The 26,631-nt window shown below is 39.6% G+C and overlaps 1 protein-coding gene across 8 annotated transcripts in view; it reads left to right on the plus strand.

Annotated features, from left to right (window-relative positions):
• Window positions 1-26,631, plus strand: part of ADAMTS9 (ADAM metallopeptidase with thrombospondin type 1 motif 9) — a 156,644-nt gene that overhangs the window by 11,166 nt on the left and 118,847 nt on the right. For 6 of the 8 annotated variants that reach the window (XM_057507807.1, XM_036877586.2, XM_057507822.1 and 3 more), the window contains 7 exons: window positions 16,576-16,865; window positions 19,075-19,158; window positions 19,261-19,376; window positions 19,945-19,985; window positions 20,095-20,200; window positions 24,536-24,682; window positions 25,903-26,044. In XM_057507807.1, coding sequence (XP_057363790.1) covers window positions 16,576-16,865; window positions 19,075-19,158; window positions 19,261-19,376; window positions 19,945-19,985; window positions 20,095-20,200; window positions 24,536-24,682; window positions 25,903-26,044 — 926 coding nt within the window. Of the gene's footprint in view, window positions 1-16,575; window positions 16,866-19,074; window positions 19,159-19,230; window positions 19,377-19,944; window positions 19,986-20,094; window positions 20,201-24,535; window positions 24,683-25,902; window positions 26,045-26,631 lie in introns of all 8 variants that reach the window. The other 2 variants (XM_036877589.2, XM_057507815.1) reach the window with 2 other exon arrangements.

Genomic DNA, 26,631 nt, shown 5'->3' on the forward strand with positions numbered 1-26,631 from the left:
ACTTTCCAAGGGTGTTGTCAGACTAAATGAGTATGAAATAATGAAAGCTCCCAGGACAGTGTTTAGCAGCTGGTAGACAATTACTGAAAGGTAGATTTTTTTTTTTAATCATGAAAATAGAAATTAAAACACCATAGCAACAGAAGGAAAAGTCAAAATACTAAAACCCAAAGCTAATCAATCGGGTTCCTGTCATTCAGCTTAAAGCTTTTGGTAACTTGGTCATAAAGGGCCTATGGGACTTGTCCAAGGTCACCCTGCCACTAAGTGGCAGGGCTGAGAGCCCTATCTGTCCACTTGTTTTCTTGCTTGGTACCTAGTGTGGCATTGTCAAATAGGGTTTCTTGCCAGTTTCTCTTGGGCCAGTGGCTGCCCTTCCTAGAATGTCTCTGTGTCACTGTCATTGGTTATACTTATGTGTCATTTTGGCCACTTGGGTGTATTTGCATTCATTTGTAATTTTCATCCTGTTTGTATGTTCCTCATGATTTGGGATGGGGTGTGGGGTGTCTTTTCTTTCGTGTAGCCTGCCCATGTGACTACAGTGTTCCCCACATGCTGGGTCCTCAGTATAGTCCACTGTGCAGACTGCTTGCTCGCCTTGCACATGAGGGGGGCCCAGTGGCAGGCTCATGGGAGCTGTTCCAGAGCTTGCTGCTTTGGTAAGCCACCCTGCTGACCCTTCACATCGCACTGTCAGATGAAAGAAACCCCACGTTCTGTCTTGCAGACGCTCTCTGTTTGACTCTGAATTTTGCACAAGAGGATTTAGTTGTTCTTATCAGTGAGGTAGACATGCTCCTGGTAGGTGAAGGAGAGAAAAATGGGATAAAGCCAACAGAAGGTTATTTTATTTGCCTGGGCCTAAAACACAGTGTTTTTCTGTTGCTAAAAGGACTCTCTCGCCCTCCCATCTCAGCAAGACCAGCTTTTTTTTTTTTGCTTCTTAAGGTATTTGAGAATTGTACATTTGTTGTCCAAGCAATAATTGGACAGTTGTGTAAAGGTCTTTATGTGAGAATACTCAGTATGGTGCTATTATAGCAAAGGGCTGGAAACAGCCTAAGCACCCCTCAGTAGGAGGACAGATCAATAACTTACAAGGTGTGCATCTGTTGGATTCCTGTGTAGCCATTAAAAATGATGGCAGAGATTTCTGTTAACAAACAGAGAAATATATATATATATTAACTGAACAAGCAAGCAATGAACCAGTATGCGTGATATGATCTCATTTTTTTAAAAATGATAATATATACAAAGAACAAATCTGAAGCATTATGCATAAAATATTAATTTAATAGGGACTATTTCTGGTTGGCAGAAACATATGCAATCTTTATCTTTTTATTTTCTATTCTTACATTTTGCCTTGATTCTGTAATCGTTTTATAATCAGAAAATGCAGTTAAAAAGAAATGGGATGGTGGCATGTAGTTATTTTGTAGCCCCATGGCACCTAGGTCCAATGGCCAAGCCAGGATCCCCACTTTTTGGGGAATGAAACAGTCTCAATTACCAGACAGAGAAAATTCCTGCCTTGGGGCTACTTCTTATGGACCCTGGGTATGGTCAAAACTGAGCTCTGTCTCAACCCAGCTAAATTGCCTTTTGCCTGTTGGACTGATCATTGGATTCCCATGGCTTAGTATTCGTTGGGCACTAGGGACTCTGTCCATCGCCCCCACTAGAATGTACTGTCATTTCTTGGTTGGGCTCCCAAAGGGGGGACCATAAAGTTTGGAAATACAAGATGACATCATTTCTTAGGTTCTTATTATATGCATTTTGAGTCACTGTGGTACACACTTCACAAATATTATCATATGTAGTCTGTTCATTAACACTATAGGGTAGTTATTATTACCTTTATTTTACAGTTGAGAAAGTTACAGCTCAGAGAGGCCGAGCAATTTGTCCAAAGTCACATAGCTAGTAGAACATGGGCCTGACACTTGAACCTAGATCTGATTCCAGCATGCTGCACTGTGGACCAAACTATACTGAAAACACAACTGAAAGAGGCCATTTAGAAAATCCTTTTTTAATTTAAGTTTTCAGAGCATCTTCAACTTTCATGTAATCCAATCCCTAAATGATACGAACAATGGCCAATATTTGTTTAGTATGTATTTTGTAGCAGGCATTGTTCCAAGTGCTTTACCTGGATTATGTATTTTAATCCTTACCTCAGCCTCTGTTTTACAGATGGAAAAAACAGAGACCCAGAGAAGTCCATGCAGTTGGCTTTCCCAAGGTCACAAGGCTCCTAAATGTATCAATTTCTACAACCTTTTGTCCTGGTCTTCTCCTTAGAGGATTGTGTAGGCTGCCCTTTCCTTGATTTGACTGCATTCCCATATGAATTACTTTTGCTGGCAGGCTTTCTAAAGTGCCTTCCTAGGATTTGGTTTGAGGAGGGCTGCTTGGTGCTTGGAATTCCCACCACTGACTCTAATGACTCACCAAGGCCTTGTGTCTCCAGCATGCTTCTCCGGGAGTATATACTTGTTACTCATTAACCTCTCAGATTCCATTAATAATTTAGCATAGATTAGTTGATTAGATTAGCTGCTCTGAGAGTTGGGCCCAAATGGAGTGAGAGACAGAACTAAGGTGCAGACCTCTGAGGGGGGATTTAAGTAAACAATTATAAACAACTATGGGACAGCTTGAGGGTTCCAGGCAGTGACAGAAGCTCTGGCTGATTTCACAGTCCTGCCTGGGCCCAAGCTGGTCGGGGGCTGTTGGCTGACTTCTGCGAGAAGCCAGCCTGCTTCCATTTTCCCACGCTTTCCATATCCTAAGTCCTTTCCCTTCAGACTTGTACCCTGTGAACCTAAGAACAGGCAACATCTAAGGGGCCATGTCCTGAGCAATGTGAAAGCGCATGGTAGGTCGTTTCATTTCCTGCCATTACTCCCATTTTACAAGTGAGAAAACCAAACTCAGGGGAGTGAACTTGTCAGCAGTGTGTAAGGGACTCAGTGGGCACCGAACACGGGTCTGGTTTCAGCCTTCAAAGACAGCCTCTGCCATTTGGAGTTTATTGTTTTGGCTGAATTTCCCTTCACTTGCCCCTTGTTGTTCCTCATCAATCTCCATACCTTTTTCTCTTTTCTGTATTCATCAGTGACTTTATGTCTAACAAAGCCCATCAAAGCAATGACCACTAAAATCCTTCATAAATTATTAGAAAATTATTGTTTTACATAACCGAGTTCTCGAGCTTATTTCCTCAGCTTTATCTTCTTTGTGGAATTTATGTAAAAATATTGCTTTTCTTTTTTTAAACATTGGTATTAATAGTGTGGTATTCCAATAAAATTATTATAGGGTACTAAAAAAGAAACTCCTAATATAGGAACTGTTTTTTCTTTCATTTGTTCTCATTTATTCACTTATTTATTTATTTTACTTTTCATCTTGTTTTTTAAAAGGCATTTTATTAGGAACATCTTCAAGCACACATAAAAGTAGAGGCAGTGGTAAAATGAGTCACCATAAACACACTGTCCACAGTTAATGCTGACAAAGAGTTTTCCACATTTGCTTCTCATTTTTACTTTTTGCTGGGGTATTTTAAGGTGAACTCAGGTATCATGACATTTCCTGTATAAATACTCTAATATACATCTATGAAAAATGAGAATATTTTCTTATGTAATGGCAGTAGTATTTAGTATCATGAGCAAAATCACATGATTGTTCCATATCACCTAAACCAGACCGATATTAGCATTTTCTTAATTGTCCCCCAAATGCATTTTATAGTCCATTTGTTCAGACTGTGATCTAACCTAGGTCCACCCATTGCACCTGGTTATGTCTCTTAAGAAATTTTCACTTTGTTGTCATTGCCATTGTTAAATCCGCTGCTTTCATTCCAGTGTTCATTTTGCTCCACATGGCCCTATTTTTCTTTCTACTTCTTCTACTCTGTTTCACCTTTGTCATCATGAGGTCAGGCTACATTTGCAACAGTTTGAAAGAGCAGGGTCAGTCTCCAAACCCAGGTACCAAGAACAAAGCTACTGGGAATGAGCCACTTATCAGAGCCATTTCACTGAGCACAAAGGCAGTGTGGTTAGCTTGTTTTTTGACCCTTTGTGTGGAGTAACTTGATAACCCTTTTTTTTTTTTAACCTACCAATAGAAGGATCCTCAATTTTTACAGTATTTACTGAGGCTCCTTATCTATTACTCAGGGACTTCATTTACCTGTGGTTTGAAGCCCCAAAGGGACAGTTTGTAGTTGGGAATGTAAAGTGGCATGTTAGGTTTGGACCTGAAATTAGGGCTCCTTGGTATGTGATGTGTTCCCCTGCCTCCTCCCAGGAGCCCTGTTGGTAAGCTTCTGGATCCAGAGATAGCCTGAGGGTTGGCTGCTTTACCTTCATCTCCAAATCAGGGCCTTTCCCTCTCGCTGTCATGAAATCTTGATTGTCCATATCAGTTTGCTTCAAAAACCCATTCCCCGCTGAGGAAATAGTGTCAGATCACAGATACCTGCTAATTTGTTCATCTTCCCAGAAACCCTTAGAGACAGGTGAAGATGCACGTCCCCTCTGAAAGAGAGGCGTAAGAAATGGCAGAAGACCAGGCTCAAACGTGCAGGCTGACAGAGGCAGGAGGTGTTTGGGGCTAATCTGAAGGCCCTCACACCTATTACCTAAGTGGGCTGTCTTTTTAAAATAAGGCATTGTAGAATCTCTTGTTTTTCTTCATATCAGGGGATACCTACTCATTTGATAAAGTGCTCTTTTATCATGCAGTTGAGGTTTACATTTTTAAACATTGTATCTATCAAAGTTAAGTTCTTTATGATAATCAGATGATTACAAATTATTATTGTATCCATTTATGAGTGACCAAAGTCTGCGTACGTCTGGACCAGTCTTCTGCATGGACTTTCTGCACAACTGAAAATCATTAATAAATGTGAAGTCTCACTTTCACAAAAAGGTGCACAAAAAACATAGGATGTTTGTGTGTAAGTGGAAAGTGGGCTTTGAGAAGGAGCAAAATCAAGAGGGGCAAATGTTGGCAAAATTCTTGCTTTTTTATTGATCCACATCTCTCATGCAGCAGTAGTTTTATTTTTAGAGTTGGCCTGTGGTGTGTGGAAAAGTGCAAGTTGTTGTGATTGACGATGGAATTTTTCTGCTAAGATTTTATTTTATTTATTTATTTGTGTGAAACTTTTTATTTTCTGCTAATACTTTTTAGTGTTTTCTTTCCATTTTCATATTAAGGTACAATTTACATGCAGTAAAAGTTATCCTTTCTAGTGTACAATTCTGCAAGTTTTGGCAAATGCATACAGTCATGTAACCAATATCATAATCAAGACAAAGAATAATTCCTGGTGTGCTTGGTAGTCAACCCCTATTTCTGTGTCTATAGTGTGGCCTTTTCCAGGATGCTCTGTCGATAGAATTGTTAAGCATAGTGCATTTGACCTTCATCCGCAGTGTTGGCAGTACCAGTAATTCATTCATTTTTATTGCCAAGGAGCGTTCCATTGCATGGGTGTACCTATTATACAGTCTATGTATCTATTACCCATCTGAGGGACACAATTTTTGGCAATTACAAATAAAACCACTTTTGCCTAAACATTTGCTTACAGATTTCTGGGTGAATGTAAGTTTTCATTTCAGTTGGGTTAATACCTTGAAGTGAGATTGCTGGGTTATATGATAACTTTATAGGAAACTGGTCATCTACATTTCCAAGTGGCTGTACCATTCTGCAGTCCTATCAGCAGGGCTTAACACTCTAGCTCCACTGCATCTCTGCCAGCACTTGATATTGCCAATATTTTGTTCATTTGTGTTTATTTTTTAATTTCAGCCCCTCTAATAGGGGTGTGGTGGTATCTCATCATAGTTTTAATTTGTATTTCCCTTGACTAACGATGTTGAGTATCTCTTTATGTGTTTGCCATCCATGTATTGTCTTGGATGAAGTGTGTGTGTTCAAATCTTTTGCCTAGTAAGATGAATGGGATGTTTGTCTAATTCTTATTGAGGTTTGAGAGTACTTTATATATTCTAGATATAAGCCTTTTATCAGAAATGTGGTTCACAAATATTTTCTCCCAGATAGTTGCTTGTCTTTTCATTTTCTTAATTTGAAGACACTTTTTTCATACATGGCTGTCTTATTTCATTGCAAATGTTTCATTTATACTGTCACAGGATAACTCCACAGAAAAGCATGGCAGAGAGTATAGTATAGAGTTTTTCCAAGATGCAGGTGCAGAGAAATGGACTAGAAAAGGCTTATTTAGGGCTTATTACTCAAAGCCACTTGCCTATGCCAACGGAAAGGGACGCTGTTGTTTTTATTTCTAGTTGGTATCTAGGAACACAACGTTCAACTAAAAGCCAGTGTGCTTTATGTTGGGAGTGTGTTCTCTTGGTTTATGGGTGAAACAGTTACAAAGCAAGCCCTGAATTACCTAAGAATGCAGTTGTGTTCTTTTGCACATGTGTGCACATAAAGACAAAGCTAGAGGACAGTAGGACAGAGACAGGCATAGAAGAAGTTGGTTATGCCAGATTCAGCCCTGTCTGACCATAGGCTCCTGAGGCAAGAAAAATAGGAGACATGCCTCCACAATTCCCCAGAGTTCCTCTTCTGCACCTTGTGAGGAATACAAGGGTTTTCCAGTTTTGATTATGCACTATATTTTTCTTTTAAACCAATTTCCTAATCATTATACTTGATGCTTTTCAACTGTGAAAGATTAGAGAGAACAGAAATGGTTTTTAGAAACTATCTGTTTTAACAGGTCGAAAATAAAAACTTCACAATGAATAATGGAGAAGCATGCACTGCACCTCCCTTGATACTGTTTAACATCAGCCATAGCCCATTTCTTTCCTGTCGGTCTCTCTCCATCGGAGTTACTCGGTGTCCTTGCACCAGCCCACCCTGCCTACTGTTTGGTTATTTCTTTGATACCCTAAGAGTGACAGTGGCCAAGAAGGGAGGCTCTGTTGGGTTTTGCCCCTTTGAATCTTAGGACTCCATTTTTCAGTGTTGTTTACTTTTACCTTATAAAATATAAGAATTCATAGATTTTTAATACTGGAAGGAACTTTCGAGAGAACCTCTGTTCCAGTCCCTTTCTTTATGGGTAAGAGGACCAAGGCTCAGAATTTTAGAGGGATTCATAGTGTTGGAGCTAGGGTAAATGGAAAAGTGGGCCTTGAGCACAGGCCACTTAGTTCCCAGTCCTGTGTTCTTCCCAGGATGGGAATCAAGGAAAAACTGTCTCTGGGCAGCGCCTGGAAAGAAGATGTTCAAAGTGCAACTTAAATGAGGGTTGGGAGTGCATGAATTTATTTTAAGTGTAAGGACAGTTAAGAATAAACTTGTGAGATAATTTTAAGAAGTTATCTTAAGGCTGTAGAGAAAGATATTAGACTTTTAATTCATTTAGGGGATTATAAAGTCACAGCAAGAGCTGAATTTACGGCATCAGAATATCTGAACTGGGCCCGAGTGCCACAGCAAGGTGGCCTCTGGCTGGGGAGGGTTCCTGGGGACTTCCACCTGTCATCAGAGTACAGCGTGACCCTGAGACCGTTGATGCCCATGGTGACAGGAACATGGACATCAGGGCGAGAAAGGGTTTGCACAGCAGGCTGTGGTGTATCAATGGTGTGTAAACTCATTCTCCGTGCAGTGGTGTGTGAACTGGGAGACTTGTGTATCAAGGAATGTGGGAGATACGCTCCCTAGGAGTTACTTAGAAGCCTTTTTAAAGAGCTTTGGCCCAACCAGTCTTTAATCTCTGATATGGTAGTGATACCTAGACCCCCCACAGGCATCAGAGCCTGGGGCCACCCACAGCTGCACGGAAATGTCAGACAGCAGCAGGCCCTGGAGCCACTTCTTTTCAGAGCCTTATAGGGGTGCTCAACCTCTGTGTGAGTCACCCCAGCGATTGCCCTGGAGTAGCAACCATGCCTCAGGCGTGATTTTGCAGGTTGGTGTGTATTAAGTCCTAGCAGGAAGGAGCCATTTCACGCGGAAGGGAACTGAGGCACAGAGGACTTACAGTGACTCCCCCAGGTTTACACAGATTGAAGGCAGAGACGCAGGTCTCTCCGGACTCTCAAGCCCATACTCTTTTTTTTTTTTTTATTGAAGGGTAGTTGACAACAGTATTACATTGCATTAGTTTCAGGTGTACAACACAGTGATTCAACATTTATATACATGATAATTCTAGGTACCAGCTATCACCATACCAAGTTGTTACAATATCTTGACTATATTCCTTATGCTATACATTACATCCCGGTTACTTATTTATTTTACAATTGGAAGTGTGTTTATATATATATATATATATATATATTTTTTTTTGTGAGGGCATCTCTCATATTTATTGATCAAATAGTTGTTAACAACAATAAATTTCTGTATAGGGGAGTCAATACTCAATGCACAATCATTAATCCACCCCAAGCCTAATTTTCGTCAGTCTCCAATCTTCCGATGCATAACGAACACATTTCAAGCCCATACTCTTAACCCAGCATGTTACCCGCCTCCTCTATTTGCTCTGCAATCATTTAGTGCCTAGAAGGCACCTTCCTGCAGTAGCTAGTAGCCCATGTGGCTCTTGAGCCCTTGAAATGTGGCTTGTGCAGCATGTTGAAATGATCATATTTTGGATGTCTTGGGTTAAATAGCTTAATACGATTTTAATATAGCTAAAATTGATTTCATCTGTTTCTTTGGGCTTTTAAAAGACAGCTCCTAATTCTAAACTTCCATATGGGGGCTACCATTTTATTTCCACTGCAGAGTGCTGGCCTACGAGGTCCCAAGCCGTGTCATTAAAGGGCCTGAGGGCTGGCCATTGAAAGCAGGCCACATACAGTGCAGGGTGGCTGTGGGCAGTGGGCCCCTCACCGGCCAGCAAGGCCAGTGTCCCCTGACTGCCGAGAGATGGACTCGGTCAAAAACAACATTTTCTGAAGAGTATTTTGCAGTCTTAGTAATAACAAAACCAAACAGTCTCAGTAAAATACATGCCTGGGTATGTTCAGCATTTTATTCTACCTCAAATAGATACTCTTGAAATATTTTCTCAAATTATTTCAAGTGCCCCTTCACATCCTCATTTATGAAACGGAGAGAATATCCCTACCGTGCCTGCTTGCCGTGAGGAATTATCAGGCTGACCCACCTGACACAGAGGAAAGCCCTCAGCAGACGCTACCAGTATTGTTACAGTGGCAGTTGTCGTTGCTAGTACTTCAGTTGAAGGAGCAGCCCCAGGATGCTGAGTGAGGAAGGGCCTTAGGGGGTAGCGCCTCTGCTGTGTACCCGGGTCAGCAGATCTAACTCCTCAGTTGGCCGGAGGCCCCCACTACTTAGAGGATAGTGTGGTGGCCTTCCGACCTGTCTCCTGCCACCCACCACGGCCCTTTGAACTACAAGAGGCTTCTCAATTATTTTCTTCTAACAGCATCTCCTTCTCTCCCCGAGAGCAAAGCCCATCAACATACTCCTCTCCATCTTGTTCTGCTTCTGGAGATGGTTCAGTCCCTATCACCTGCCCCATATCTGGCCAAGATCCTGTAAATTTCCAAATTACATGGTTAAACAAATGCAGGCTGGTTTCTTTCCTGCAAGACTTCTCAGAGCTCTTAAAACGCTAATGAGCGTGGAGAAAGTCCCACCTATAAATGCTGTGTAGTGTTTTGCAAATCTACTTGATATGTTTTTGGAAATGTCTTTGGAACTAATGTTCCGTAAACCACTCTTGGGGAAACAATGTTCATAAAAGTTCTGGCAGCCAAAAGAAGTCAGAAGAATCTCTTCGGCCACTGCCCTCTGCCCGTTTCCTGCGTGGAGCACTGCCGGGCCCTGCGCTTGCCACCCTTTTTTGCCCCAACTCCCAGTTTGTACAGAGTCATGGATTTGGGGCTATGATCCTAGTGCCTATCTAGGGATCTCCTTTTGTTTTTAAAACTAGCAAATTGAGAACCCTTAACAAAATTAAACCTTGGTGAGTTTTCACTCATACCCTTTCGCGCTTTATGTGTACCGAAAACTCCCTACCTGCCTTAGCTCCTTCCATACCCGGTTTCTGGAAACACATTGTCCTTTATTATTAGAATAGTCCCTGCTTTTTATGGCTGGTTTTGGTTTTATGTTTTATTTATTTATTTATTTTTCTGCCTCACTGTGCTTGTTTATCCATTTTCCTCCAATCCCAGTAGACTGTTTATTCTGTCTGAAGGCTTCCTTAAGTTAACTCTCTGAACATATCTGATTGGCATAGGTTTTAAATCTAACTAGAATGAATGTGGCCAGGGAACCGCCATTGCTGGCACTCTTTGTTCCCTGTGTGTTATCCGCTCTTGGAACCTTCTGGGAGGTGGAAGTGTTTGTGCCGTTTGTTACTTCGAATTTCATCTCAGGCTGTGTGTCCTCACTATCAATCCCAAGTGCTTGTCACCTAGATGAGAAGTTCTGTGGAAGCAAGGGCTGGTCTTTCATGCACCCCAGTCCTTCCTTCCTTCCTTCCCTCTATTCCTTCCTTCCTTTCCCTCTTCTTTCCTTTAGAAGATTCTTTCTAAAATAAAACTGTTTTGTTTGAGAAACCCTAACATCAACGTTCTCATTTCTAAAAAGGGGATATTTTGCATATTACTAGTAAAAAGAAAAACAAGTAATACTTTTTGTCATGTGAAATACTTATTAGATCCTTCCTGTGTGCTGTGCTCTGCACTGAGTTACCTCATACTAGCCTTCAAGGTCTGCGCTGTTATTATCCTCATTTTACAGATGGAGAAATTGAGGCTTTGGGACAGAAAGGGACCCTAGCGTAGCACAGGGTAGGAAAGTGTACCAGAGCCGTTCTAGCTCCAGAAACCAAGTGTGAAGCCACTAATGATTCTTGTCCAGCTTGCTGGCTGTCAAGCGTGGGCGGAACGGAAGGGCTCTTGCTTGAATCTTTCCTTCTGTTCTGTGCTGTGGTTCCCCTGCCCACGTAGGCCACGAGGTCACAAGGTGGCTCAGTGCCTTAAGGAAGTTCAGTTAAATTTTGATAAACCTTATGAAAATAGAAAGCAATAATTAACTTCCCAACTGTTCAAGTTAACATTTGAATCTCCTTAGCCCAACCCTAGTGGGTGAGAAACACTCAATGAGTAACTGCTGAATAACAAGGCCTGGATGTTGTTTTCTAAAATGATTCCAGTTACTGAGTAATGTAATATGCATTTTATTGCATGGCAATGTGAAGTGAAGCGCATTTAAAACATTTTTACCAATAAGAAAGCAGATGTTAAAGTTTTTGGCTGTGAGGTTTTAAATGATGATATCATCTTAAATTTTTATAATACCTCCTTTTTAAGGATTGGCCCAGGTTTTATTTTTGTTTTTGTTTTTTTGCTGTTGCTAATTTCAGCTTACCTAGCTCAGGACCTTGCACAGAATTGGTGCTTAAGAAGTAATTTTTTAAAATTCAGTTTGTGATATAAAAGGATTTTTTAATATACTTCCTCATTTAATTTTCAAGGTGGAGCAGGGATTTATATGCCCATTTAAGAGGTCAGGAACGTGAGGCCCAGCAAAGTGACTTAGAACAGATCATTTAAGGGTATAAACAGCTTATATCTTAGAAATTGTTATTGTAAGCCAGAAAGTTGTTTTTAAGCAGAGTTAGTCACTCTCTTAAAATGTTCCTTTTGGTTCTAAACCTACTTTATGACTGGTAAAAATAGAAAAAAAAATTATTATTTCCTTCTTATATGCCAGGCACTTCATGGTCTTCAGTTACTCCTCAAAGCAATGCTAAAATACTGTTCTTACTCAGCTTTATAACCGGGAAAGTGGAGGGCGAGTGACAGTCAGTTCTTTGCTCAAGGTCAAACTGGACCTGAAGCTTGCTTCCGAGCAGGAGCTCTTAGAACACGGGCTGTTTGCGTGGTGTAAGTGTCATGCCTCCTCTTTGTAGTCGTCAAGGCCAAAACAGTTGGAAAAGCCAGCATTAACTCATGTTCTTAGAATAAAAATGTAACACCTGGAGTGCCTATGCTGTGCGGTTAGGAAGCACACAACTGGCAGTTGGAGCTTTTTAATATGCCTAAATGTGTTTACATGTGCATGTGAGGGTTCCAAATGCAAAACAGTACACTTTTCTCTGAATGCAAATGTGCATTTGAGTTTTGAAGGCATCACATACTCTTTTTTTATTTTTCTTTATTAGGTCTTCTTTTTTTAGAGCAGTTTTATGTTCACAGAGGGAGGTACAGAGATTTTGCATACATACCCTGCCCTCCCATACCAGCATCTCCCACTGTCAGCATCCCCCAGCAGAGGATACATTTGTTAAAAATTGATGAACCTGAATTGACACGTCATACTCACCCAAAGTTCATAGTTTACTGTTACCACTTTCTCTTGGTGTTCTTTGGGTTTGGACGAATGCCTGATGACCTGTTTCCAGCATTATGGTATCATGCAGAGTATTTCACTGCCCTAAAAGTCTTCTGTGCTCTGCCTCTTCATTCCTTTTCTGCCCCAACCTCTGGCAACCCCTGATCGTTTCCTGTCTCCATAGTTTTGCTTTTCCAGACTGTCATGCAGTCAGGATTGTACAGTATGCAGCCTTTCTCAGATTGGCTTCTTTACTTAGCACCGTGCACTTAAGTTTCCTCCATGTCTTTCCATGCATGGCTTGCTAGCTCATGTTTTTAGTGCTGACTAATATTCCATTGTCTGGATGTGCCATCGGTTATTTATCTGTTCACGTACTGAAAGGCATCTTGGTTGCTTTCAAATTTTAGCAGTTATATAAAGCTGTCATAAACATCTGTGTGCATTTTTCTGTGCGGACATACATTTTCAACTCCTTTGGGTAAATACCAAGGAACATGATTGTTAGATCATATGGTAAGACCATATGTTTATTTGTAAGGAACGCCCAAATTGTTGTCCAAAGTTTGTGTACCATTTTTCCTTCCCAGCAGCAGTGAATGAGAATTCCTGTTGCTCTACCTCATCACCAGCATTTGGTATTGTCAGTGTTACAGATTTTGGCTGTTCTAGTTGGTGTGCAGTGGTATCTCATTGTTTTAATTTGCATTTCTGTGATAATCTATGATGTGGAGCCTATTTTCATATGCTTATTTGCCAACTGTGTATCTTACTTGTTTCAACGTGCTATTTTAAGATTTGAACTAGCCAGGTTGCTCCTGAGCTATTTTAGTTCTGTGACTGTGATTAATTGGGGGGAATCCTCAAAGAACCATGAAAATTTATTTTTTATTTCCAAGTGTCATGAGTGTCATATCTGAACTTAAAGAATAGACAAGAAAATGAGGCAGTCACTTTGGAAAACAATTTAGCATTTCTTCAAAATGTTAACTATGGAATTATTATATGACCTAGGAATTCTACTTCTAGGTATGTACCCAAAACAAATGTTAACATGGCCACATAAAACTTGTACATGCATGTTCATAACAGCACTGTTCAATAATTATTGGACCCAAATGTGTACCAATTGATGAATGGATAACTTAAGTGTGGTATATTCACATAGTGGAATGTTATTTGGCAATAAAAATAATGGAGCACTGATATATGCTACAATGTGGATGGACCTTAGAAGTATTATGCAAAGTGAAAGACATCAGACACAAAAGGCCAGTTATTATATGACTCTATTTATAGGAAATGCCATATATTGAAAACAGGTTAGTGATTGCCGGGGGCTGGAGAGAGGGAGGGAACAGGGAGCAACAGCTAAAGGGAGAGGATTTCTTTTTGGAGCAATGAAAATATTCTAAAATTAGATAGTGGTGATGGTTGCACAACTCTACGGATATGCTAAAAACCACTGAATTATACATTTTGAAAATGTGAATTTTACGGTATGTGAATTATATCTCAATAAAAAGTACTAATAAATATAAATCTGTATGTGGAGGAAAAAGAAGAGCAAGCATACACAATTTGTACTGTGCTTTCCACAATGGTGAAAATATGTAGCCAATTCCGATAAAACTTGCAAAATGACATTGCAAATTCAGAACACTAGCCTCAGTTCCATTATGCTGAAAGGTCATTAAAGAGAAGTGTGGATGACTTTCTTTTTCTTCTAACACCATGCATCCCATGGTGGGAATTGTTCTGTTATCACAATTTCAATTCAGACACAAGAGTTGAGTAGATATGCAAGTTAGTAATTATTTTGTTGTTGTTGTTAGTAAAAATGTTCATGCATTTGTAATCGTTGTGAATAATATTCTTTGAAACTCATACTCTTTTTAATGTTAATTCAAAATGCCTTGCAATAATGGTTAATGTGGTAGAAATTACTTGGGCTAATTATTAGGTCAATAAATATGATTCTAACTCATTAGGATAAAATGTCAGCTGGGTAAAAGACTGGAAAGTTATATATATTAGAAGATGTTGCTTTTGATTCTGAAGAAGTAATTTTATTCCTGTGTTTTCAGGCCACATTATACTGAATTATTTATTTGATACACAGGTTACTTGTGAATGAAACATCTTCCAGGTGCATTAGATTTATATGAGTTACTCTGTTATAAATTGTAGCATTTTTGTGATCAATGCCTTAATTTCTTCACCTTTGTCATTTAAGGAAGTGTACCTTGTTTTCAGTCAGTACCTTGATTCATTCTCAGGTTTCCCCATGTGCAGGTGCCTGCTGATGATTCTCTGAGAATACATTGTTTTCCTCTTGGTGGTCAAAAAGGGTGAATTCTGTACAGCATCTCCTGAGTGTGTTTCTCACTGCAGATTTACTGTTGTCTAAATGAACCTGATAAATCAAAATATTTATTAAGTAAATTTAGCTTTATTAAGAAGTGATTGAGATACCATAGCTTTTGTCCATTTAAAGTGTTTACTTCAGTGGCTTTCTGTATATTCAAGTATTTGTGCAACCATCATCACAGCATTTTTAGAACATTTTTGTCATTTGAAAAAGAAACTGTGTGTGCTTTAGTTATCAACCCACTATGTCTCCACCTTCCCTCCAGCCCTAAGCAACTGATATGCTTTCTATTTCTATAGATTTGCCTATTCTGGACATTTCACACTTCTGGAATCATATATAGCATGTGGTCTTTTGTGACTGGCTTCTTTCACTTTACTGATAAAGTTTATTGGAGTGTTTTATATAAAGGGTCCATTCATCAGGAAGATAGAGCAATTATAAACATAGATGCACATCATAACAGAGCACCAAAGTACATGAAGCAAAAACTGACAGAAATGAAGGGAGAAATTGGCAATCAACTAATACTCAACCTGGCCTAAATTTATTGTCTTAGCAACAGGTTATAAATGGTCAAATAGATGAGCCTTGCAAATATGAAACCACTTATGGTTTAACTTTTTTGTTGTTATTGGTGGAATAAATTATATTGCTGTGTCTTAGGTAAGCATATATCCTAGTTGTACAATTCTGTGGCGTGTTTTAGACTACAAGCTGGTGACATTAATGTTTTAAAGCACATTTATGAGCTGATAGGTAAGATAATATTAAATTGTGTTTTTACTCAAAGTGTATTTTGGCAGACACTTTTATGCTTATTCTGTTTATTGTGTTGTTGATCACTTTGAAATGAAATGCTTTCAGCAGCAATTTTGACTTCAAGCCTAGTTTTAGAGTAGCATGTCTCAAGACTTCAATATGAATGTCAATCACCTGTAGATCTTGTTAAAATGTTGATACTGATACATCAGGTCTGGAGTGGGGCTGGGAAGTCTGCATTTCTAACTTCCAGGGGTTGTGAATGTTGCTGGTCCGTGGACCACACTTTGAGCAGCAAGATTGTGTAGAATCCAGGAGGTAGCTAGGCAAGAGTTAGTTGACCATGAGTAGAGCTAATCTGGCATTATACATCACAATCCCAACTGCCTGTACATGCTCTCTTGAGTTTGATCTACTTCCTTAACTGAGCCCTGAAAGAAATTAATTAAAAACTTGGAGGCATTGAATATCAGCGATTCTATTCTTACATTTTGGGTATTATAATGATTGAATATAGTAATGGAAAAATACCTGTTGTGCACTTTCTATAGTTCCTTTGTATCGCCTGTTAGCCTGCCCACCTCACAGACCGCTTTATACTGTAGCTCATCGAATATCAGAAGCGGTGTATATGAAATATCTCCATTTCCATTCTCTGGAGCTGTACTATTGGTCCTTAACTATATCTATGGCAAAGAACAATGCATGGAAATCACTTGTATCCCAGCAAGACTTTTGTTACTAAATGAAAAGAATCATATGCAATTGTTTCCCTTAAACTCTGGCCTGATTTTCTGATAGCTTGAGTGAGCATTTACCGAAGTTTCCAGAGAAGCTAATTTCAAGTCCTTAGTCATTTAGATGAGAGTGTAGACTGAGTTTCACCTGTGGAACCCATAGTATGTAGAACTTGGTTTTATATGCAATTTGACTACATAGGCATCATTTTGAATGTGTCTAATTGAATTCTTAGTATGAAATATATGTGGCTTGAAATGTAATGCATTGCCTCTGATTTGTTACAGAACACAGAAATAGTCACAATAAAGACAAGAGGAAAAGGAGAACAAGAAACTGGGGAGAAAGGAGTAGCCTGGCTGTTGATGTGGCATTATTAAAAAGCAGCTTGGCAACAAAGGCGCTTTCTGCCTATGGGAACAAGACGGGCAGCACAGGGGAGAAGAGGAGCCGCAGAAGAACAAAACGTTTTTTATCCTATCCACGGTTTGTAGAAGTGATGGTGGTGGCAGACAACAGAATGGTTTTATACCATGGAGCAAACCTTCAACACTATATTTTAACTTTAATGTCAATTGTAAGTACATTCAAAAGAAGGTGATTTATGAGGTCCCTAAATGTGCCATTGGGGAATGGGTATCCCCCCCACCGTGTTTTGAAGGATCATTCAGGGGTGACATTTCAACGATTCAGGCAAGTGACTAAAGAGAACGTAAGGTGATTCATTGGTCGCCTTTATATAACAATGGTTATCAGTATTGAGTGTGAGTGTTTATTCTGTGTTAGACAATATGTTTCTTACTTAAAAGGCATCATTTCTAATCCTCCTGGCAACTCTGCTAGGTATGGTTATCATCCCCATTTTATAGATAAGAAAACTGAGCCTCAGGGAAGTTAGGTGACTCACCCATGGTCATGTTAAGCTTAAAAGGGGGCTTAGAAAATGCATGTGACCTCTAGCTCATCCGTTTTCCAAAACCAGTGCTCCTTGGCTGATACATGAACTTGCTTGCAAAGCCAGGGGTGGGCATCCACTAAGGTTTTTAAATGCTGGTTGTGAATCAGAGTTACCTATGTTGCTCTTTAAACTGCAGCTGCCTGCCTTTTTGCCTTTACCCAGGATTGTATTTAAGCAGTCCTGGGGCGAGGCCTAGGACTCTCTTGCTCTATTTTCTCTATTACCATTTTGAATAGAAAAAGAAATCAATTTCCATTATTAAAAAAAAAATCAAACGGAACCAAAAACTATTGATGAAAAAATAAATGTCCTTCCCTACTGAGGGTCCCAGACCCCTTCCCAGAGGCAACCACTGTTACAAGTTTCTTTGGATATGTTTCTAACTGGCATTGCCCGATACAAATACAATGCAAGGCACAAATGTAATTTTACATTTTCTAGTGGCTGCATGAAAAAAACAACAGGTAAAATTAATTTAAATGATATCTTTTATTTTATATTTATGTATTATCATTTCAAAAGTTTTGGAGATACTCTTTTTTTTTTCATACTAAGTCTTCAAAATCCAGGATGTGTTTTATTTCAAGTGCTCAGTGGTCATCACATGTAGCAGGTGGCCGCCATACTGGACAGTGCAACTCTAGACCCTTCTTAGACAAATGTATATCCATATGCAGCTTTTTTTCAAATAAAAATAGCATTCTTATATACTGTTTTCACATTGCTCTTCTCTTGAAATATTGGAGATTGTTCCATAGCAGCCCATATGACCTCATCTCACCCACTTTAAGCCTCAGTATAGCATTCCTTTTAAGGGATTGATAGTTTTATGATTGAGAGATTACTTTTAGTATATTGCCCAAACACATATGAAAAGCAGCCATGTTTGGGAATCGTGCTTTAGGATTTCTTCTTCCCTTTCCCTGGCCTTTGGCTCTTCTTATCTTTCCCCTTACTGCTGTGAACCACTCCCTGTGCTTCCCACCCTACCCCCCAACCTGCCTCCTCTCCCTGCCCTTCCCCATGCTCTGCCCCATGAGGTCCAGCCCTCTCCTGTCCTGGAGAAGGGAAGGGAAAACCCGGTCAGGCCCTGCACAAAGTCAACTCCATTTCCAACCCATACACTCAGAAATGCCAAAAGAATTTCAGTTAGGAGCGTGGGCCTTAGGTCACATTGACCTAGGCTGGGAAATCTGGCTCTGCTGCTCACTGTTGTATAATCTTGGAAAGGTTACTTAATTTCTCTGAGCCTTAGTTTCCTCATTCGTTTAGCTGGGATTGTAATAATACCTAGCCCGGAGTTTTGCTATGGGGACTAAATGCAGAAGGATCTAATCTACAATAAGCATTCAGTGAATATTAGCTCTCATAATTAAAAATAATAATGGGGGGAAAAAAAGAACAGTTTACCAGGTTGTGAAGACATGTAGACAGGTGGTAAAGATGAAGTACAGAAGTATTAGCAAACATGTGGTCAATGTGAGATTCCATAATTTGGCCATCTGGGCCTTCAAGTGTGATGAAGAGCTTGATCAAAAATTAATAACCAGTTTGGGCCCAGAGAACTGTTAAATTTCATGACAATGGAATTTCTGAGGGAAACACCTTGAAATGTAAATGTGTTAGAATTCAGTTATTTAAAATTGTCATTTATGAATTTTACCCAGAGACTTTTAATAAATGTTTGTTGAATGAATGCATATTCATAAGTACAAAATGCATATGCTGCATGAAACGTGTGAATAGGTGGAGCCCACCATGAGAAGTGACTTGCTGATTGCTTACACACAGTTCACAATTAACCTTGAAAAATTTATCTCGGTTGCAGGTAGCCTCTATCTATAAAGACCCAAGTATTGGAAATTTAATTAATATTGTTATTGTGAACTTAGTTGTGATTCATAATGAACAGGTAATAAAGTTTTTTTTTCTTCTTTTCTTCTACCTGTATCCGCAATGGCATATCTAATTGGTGTTGTACAAGGAACCAACCATAATTCTTTTCTGCATTCAGGAAGGACCTTCCATATCTTTTAATGCCCAGACAACATTAAAAAACTTTTGCCAGTGGCAGCATTCAAAGAACTATCCAGGTGGAGTCCAGCATGACACTGCTGTTCTTGTAACAAGGTATAACGATTTCTTACTCCTCGGTTTGTCAGTTTCTGGTCAAGTTGATGGGGTGAGGTCATATTCCTGGTAACCAGCCCCAGTATAGGGTTTTTCAGCCTCAGCACTGTTGACATTTGGGACCAGACGATTCTCTGTTGTGGGGGTAGCTATGAGCTCAGCTGTTGTGTTATACCGGCCTGTTGTGCCTCCCCTTGACCACTTCTGATATGGTCACATATACTTTTAAATGAACTTAAAGGAAAAGCATTTAGAACCCTCTCAGGAATGTTCACTGAGGAACACTCACACTGTGGTAGGAAGAAAAGTCATGGTTAGGGAGAGGTTTCTGCTTGCTCTGTGGCTGCCTCTGAGGCAGAAGACGTCTCAGGGTAGCTTTTTATCCTTCAATCGATATTTCCCAAACTTTTTTGAGTTGCAAAGCCCTGGCTTTTGTTAGTTTGCTTTTGGTCACTGCCCTCCCTGAAGTGGGTGCTGTTGTGCATGTCTGAGAGGCTTACCGTGTTTACTTGTATTGACATTTACCGTTTGGTGTCGTCAACATGCCCTAAGTCTGCTTTGCTTTCAGGCAGGATATCTGCAGAGCCCATGACAAATGTGACACCCTAGGTGAGTCTGCTGCGCATATCCCCCATGGCCACAACAGTTTACTACATGTTTTTTTTCCAAGCCACAATTGCTTTTTAAGGTAAATCCTCATTTTCTTTCTTCCTAATAGGTCTTGCTGAACTGGGAACCATTTGTGATCCCTACAGAAGCTGTTCTATTAGTGAAGACAGTGGATTGAGTACGGCTTTTACAATAGCTCATGAACTGGGCCATGTGTATGTTTCCTTTCCATATTTTCATTTAATTCAGAGTCACCTAAAACTTTCCTTCCTTCACATCAGTGAGCATTCACTTGGCTTTAGAGTGAATGATAGTAAAGTTTTCAGGGTTGAGGAGCTTTGAACTTAATTGTGAGAAATGACTTTGACTTCCGAAAGTTGAGTAAGTGTGGTTGACGCTCTTCAGCCATAGTCCCCATATATCTCTGGTTTAACTGCACAAGTTTTCTATGGCATGTCCAATATTTTCCTTTCCCATTGGAAAATAGGGGTTTCCAGCTTGCCCACTGAAGCAGAGGGTTTAACTTGGAGAACTTCCCTGATTTAACATCATTCTTTAGGAGGGTCTCCCAGCATTGACCGCTCACAGGATTTTCACAAACCTAGCTCATTCCTGATTCCAGTCATATAAGGCTGTAATTCAGACATTTAGCCTTTGAGAACAGGGATATCCCTCTTTCAGGGAAGAGAATGAACAGATACAGAGAAGAAAACATTTCATAATTATGGCACTTCATAGTTATTATGAAACTGGCTTTTCCCTTTTGTTCTTTAGAGATAGAATGCTTAGAAAATGGAGCAAAATGCTGTAAATTTACTAAGGATTATTCTGATTTTTGATCTGCTTTATGTTCTTTGTAGAATGACTAAATTCTTTTTGAAATAATTTTCTCAAAACACATCATTAATATAATATAGTTGCATATTCATTTGCATGTCAGATGCTAACTTTACTTAGAGCCAAGTCATCTACTAAGCAAGCTTTTTCATTCAACAGCTGTTTTTCAAAGATACGTATGTGTAGTGTACACTGTGCTAGGCCTAAAGTAAGATGCACATACGGAGATGTTTCCAATTCAGTTCGACATATAATGGGTGCATTTTAAACTAGTCACTTTCAAGCATATTTTAAGAGCACTCCTCTTCTTTTCTCCAAAGGAAGTATTGTCAGATGCCTAAAATTCAGAGAATGAAGGGGCATGGCTTTCAGCTGAGCAGCTGTGGCAGGGCAGAGTCCTGCTTAGTCAGCTTCTCCCCTGTCCTTTTGGTTTCTGAACTGCTTCTGTGAAACTCAAGTATTTCTTGGAATTCAATTTGAAAACTACTTATCCCACCAGTGCTTCTCAAAACACTAAGCCTCTAACAGTAATTCCAAGTGAGTGGTCTGTGGGGAAAAAAAATTTTGTAGTCAAGAGATTAAAAAAATTTTTTCCCCTAGTTCAGCCCTGTTTGGCATCACAAGGCTCAGTTGTGTAAAGTAAAGGGTCTGACAAGTCCCGTATTGAAGCAGAGTTCTTGTTTTTGTTTAACTTAGTTTTCCCAAACTTATTTTAACTATCTCTTTTGGGCATTTTTATTTTTATGTTACATAAAGTCTGGTAAATTCCTCTGGATTCCTAAACAGGAAGTATAGATTTGACTATAAAGAGTAGGGTGGCATTTCAACAGGATCACTTCTCCTGCCCCAGGAAACAGAATAGGGAAAGTTACAGATACAGGAATGTATCCAAAGGCCAAGAGTTTGTGTGATTAACAGATTAACATTTATCCACAATATATGGCTAAGAAAAGTACACTATTTAAAGAAATGTAATTTCCTTTTAATTTCTTCTCCACAAGAGCTGATAGACCCCTTTTAGATAGCCAGTTTATAAAGTTGATGTTTAAGGAAAATGAGAATGTTGAGTAGGAAAACCTAAATGTTTTCAGCTCTAGAGAAGCATCGATGCACAGTCAACACACATGTCCCCTGACAAAAACCACATTGTGGGCATTGTTCTAGGACCTTTCATTTACATTATCTCCCCCTAATCTTCATAATCCCCATGAGGTAGATATCATTGTCTCCCAGTGTTTGACCTAATGACAGTAAATTGCCCAAAGTCTAGTAGCTGATGCTAGAGTAGCAGCATGTGATGTTGGAGTGCCAGCTCTAAGACCAAGCCAGCTAGAGCCACATAGCCAAGTTCTGGACTGAATGGATCTGCATTCTCTTTGACCTAAGGGAAAGGTATACTGTTTCCCTACCTGTAAAATGGGTGTAGTACAATACACACCTTACCTCAACAGTGTCAGAAAGTAAAAAATTAAATAATTGTAAAATGATGAGTTGTTAGTTAAACAAAAAATATATTCCTAGCCCAACAATGAATTATTTTTGATGTGGTGCTTTGTTTCACATAACTAGGTTTGCTCATATTTCAAGGAAATTGAACATGCTTTTCTTTTTTTAAATTTGCTGTGGTACTTTGTAGCAGACTTCCTAATGAACTTCTAAAAAATCGAATGTTTGGTTACTACAGTCTTACCTTTCTGATAATATAAAATCCAAGAGTTGTTGGGGGGAAAAGCAATTGATTTTGTATTTGTTAAACATCAGTAGATGCTTCAGAACTGCTCCTACCTTCTTATACCAGCTTCATAGACACACAAAATCTAAGAGTTCAGAAGAATTTGGGAAGTAATTGATTTCCTACTGTATACAGAAACCCTAACAATATTCCTGACAAATCTTATATAGCTTGTCTAATGGGGGGATATACTTTATATTCCAAAGCACAGAGGTTTTGTAATCAGCCTGAAGTGGATTCTCATCCCAGCTTCCCTACCTTCGTAGCCATGTGACCTCAATTAAATAATTAAATCTCCCCACAATTCAGTTTCCTTATCTATAAAATATGTATAGTAATAGTACTATTCATTGTGTCAAATAGGTACTTAAATGAAACAAAGCGTCTAATACACTGAACACACTGCCTGGTACATTGTGAATGCTAAACAAAGTCTTGGCTATTATTTTTAGTAAGTGCCCAGTGAATATTTATTATTATCTAGCACTGGCTATGAGCAAGTGTGCCTGACGTTTGCATGAATAGAAGTTGTCTTTTTACATGATGATGTAAACTTGATTTTATCAAGTCATAAAGGGGGCAGGGAATAAACTCTCTGCACTGCAGAGCAACAAACCAGGAAGATTTTAATGCTTTGTGTTGAGTTTGTGTAGGCATTACATTGACTGTGCAGCTGGGAACTGGAAACCTGGGCAGTTGTTCTTCTAAGAAAATGGACTCTTAAGCATTTAGAAGTACTATTAAGTTCAACCTACACAGTTGGAGTTTTTCCATCTCACAATTTCTGTCTGGCAATTATTCCATCTGACAGTTATTGATTGGCCAGTGTTTTTGTGAAAGAAAAAAAATCAAGTGAGAGAAATTAATGGAATGAACTTCATAGGTTTTATCCCAGCTATTACTGTTATTTGAAGCAAGTCTACACTCTTTTGTGTGACTCATTTATTTCAATATTTCAAGATGAGCTAGTGAAGGGAATGCCTCCCTAAATGCAAATTAGCCATATGCATCAGCTTTATGATTGGTGACAGTCATCCAGAGAAGACAGCCCCTCTGAGTTTGTTACCCACTGAATGGTTACCTGAGCTGACAGTGGCTTGTGGGTCAGAGAACTGATGTTTCTGGGTTGAGAAATGCTTCCTATCATTTTTTTCCAATTTCCCCTGGCAAAGCCAAGCATGGCAAATGTGTGTTGAGGCTGCGGCTGAGTTCCGTCCCAGGCCCAAGAGGACACTGGCACTCTGTCACAGCCTTCTCTCAGGCAGAACCTGGATTAGCGTAAGAATTCCTTTGTGCCCAACTTTTCAGGAAGCCAGTACCAATCAATTGACATTGGCATGATGCATGATGCTACTTGCATCTCTGAGTTAAGCCAGTGGAACTGGCACGCCTCTGGTTTCCATGCTTGCAGCTTTCCTTAATGGATTTTATAGTGCATGAACTTTGCATACCTTTGTAATGATATGCCTACACAGTTCTATCATTTGTCAACCTGACCTGAAAAGGAGGAGATGCCAAGACCCATAGTGAGCCTCTTATTAGAAAGCTTTTGGCTTCAAGTTTTGACACCTGACTGACTCTTTATATTCACAACATTATCATAACCTGCCAAATTCTTGACTCTATAAATCGGCCTTTATTAACAGCTTTTAGGAATTCCAACCACTGTATTCTAGCACCAACTACAGCATGCTCAAAGACTCTGTAATTCTAAAAAGTTCACTTAAATCAAATAATGGCCCATTCCACATCTTTTTTTAATACATTAAAGGTACTTTGTATTCAATTGGGTGAGAAATATGTTATCTTCTAAACTCTGCCTTGCATTGTCTAGTGTTCTTCTGCTCACCGGGATTTAGGTTCTTAGCAACAATGCAGTACTCAGTTGACTTGTTTCTCTTAGATGCATTCTTGAAGCAGTTATACCCACTTGATCCCTTGGTGCCTATTGACATTCTTACCCCTGTCTCATTGGCCTTAGGTTTAACATGCCTCATGATGACAACAATAAATGCAAAGAAGAAGGAGTAAAGAGTCCCCAGCATGTTATGGCTCCAACATTGAACTTCTACACCAACCCCTGGATGTGGTCAAAATGTAGTCGAAAATATATCACTGAATTTTTAGAGTAAGACTTGAACTTTCTTTTAGCACAACACTTCTAGTGCCTGGCCTCTGTGTGGTGAGCTCATTGTGGGAAAGAAAATGTAGAGTCAAGCATTCCTTTGAGTTGTTATTTTTGTTGACATTCTTTGGAGGAGGAAAAAAAAATACTCTCTGACATCTGTGCAGTTCATATCCTCATCAGAGGTTAGAAGATTACAGACCTATCTAAAGAAAAGTTTGGGAACTTAAAGAGAACATGTAAATGTCACTTCATTCCTAGTGAAGCTATATGAAATCTGTTCAGATCTTGGAGGAGGGGCCGTGGAAGTGATTACATGATGAAGGAAAGCCACAAGTATTTATGTGCTTCTAACTTTAGTACTTTTGCCTGGGAGAGGGGCCTGGGTAGGGAGATGATCCCAAGGAAGATTTATGTGGGTGGTTTAAAATTATAGCAGACCTCCATGTCGTTGAGTTGAGGGCATTATGTCTCTTTCTTTCCCTCTTTCTCTCTCTCTTTCTCCCTTTTCTCTACTTACCTTGTTTTGTTTTTTAAGCTGCTCAAAGATGCAGTTACATCATACAGAATCCTTGTGGTACACATGTATTGCTCTTTTCTCCCATATGTACGAAAGGCTAAGTGATTGTCCCAAGGTCACTGGATGTATATTTCTCCAGCCACAGGGAAGAGGGGGCTTTATTAATCAGAACTCCCTGGGTGTGAATTTTCCAGAAGAGGTATTTTCAGAACAGTCAAAGAACTGGAGGTTTCCTGTTTTTCTCTTTAACTAGATGGGCTAAAGTGTTTGTTGTGGTATAGTTGTTGATTCACTTACTCATCCATTCAGCGAACATTTACTAAACACCTGTTGTTATGGGCAGGCCCCATGCATGGATGAGAAAGGCATTATCTTTGCCTCTAAGCAGTTTACAATCTGTTGGAGAAGGTGTCAAAAAATAAACAGATAATTGCCCCAAAATGTGATAAAGGCTATAACAGATACTGTTTTCTACTGACCATGTTGTATGTGTAGCCAGTGGTTCCACATTCAAGTATACACCAAAAATATAACTTTAGCTTCTGAACACTTAACCTTGGAAGAAAATAACAAAACAAATATAAAAGAAGGAGGACTGTCCTCTCTAGCATTAAAATGGTGAGATGGCCTTCCATTTACCTGGAGCCTTGGCCATCACATCTCATCCACTGCTCTTACCGTCTGTGTTTTTCTGTTTCCACAGCACTGGTTACGGCGAGTGTTTGCTCAACGAACCTGAGTCCAGACCCTACCCCTTGCCTCCACAACTGCCAGGCCTCCTTTACAACGTGAATAAGCAATGTGAATTGATTTTTGGACCAGGTTCTCAGGTGTGCCCTTATATGGTAAGTGTTCAGCGGCCATTTCTGTCCTTATGCATTGATCGTGGACGTCCTTTAATTCATACTTTTCCATTGGATTCTCACTCTAATATAGTCCACTCATGGGAAAGTTGAGAACGGCCCATTGACTACTAATGCTAATAGTGATAAGGGTGATGATGGTGATAAACAGCAGTAGTGCTCAGTGTTAGGTGGCGCATTACCTGTGCCTTCTTGTTCCACTCTCATGATGACCTGAAGGGGAGATGCTGTATCATTTTCATTCTGCGAGTGGGAAAGGGAGTCTCTGAGAGGACAGGGTTGCAGAGCTGGAAATGGCAAAGCTCAGCCCTTTTCTCTCCTTGTTTCCTTTCATTTCTGCTCACTGTTCAGTGACCTTTATGGACTCTAGATTCAGTAAAGGTATTTCATGAGATAAACCTATTTCCCTGTCTGAACTTGTCAAGGCAATGTCCTGTGGCCACCTGAGGCTTATAATCATTTCTAGTGGTTGCTCACCTGCTGGGTGTGTGATATTTTGATGTATATATCACAGACATTTTGGTGATATGATCTAGTGATTTTCAGGATGTAGAAAAGCAAAACTAGGC

Source organism: Manis pentadactyla, chromosome 1 (genome assembly GCF_030020395.1).
Source record: "Manis pentadactyla isolate mManPen7 chromosome 1, mManPen7.hap1, whole genome shotgun sequence".
In the NCBI taxonomy this organism is placed as follows: Eukaryota; Metazoa; Chordata; class Mammalia; order Pholidota; family Manidae; genus Manis; species Manis pentadactyla.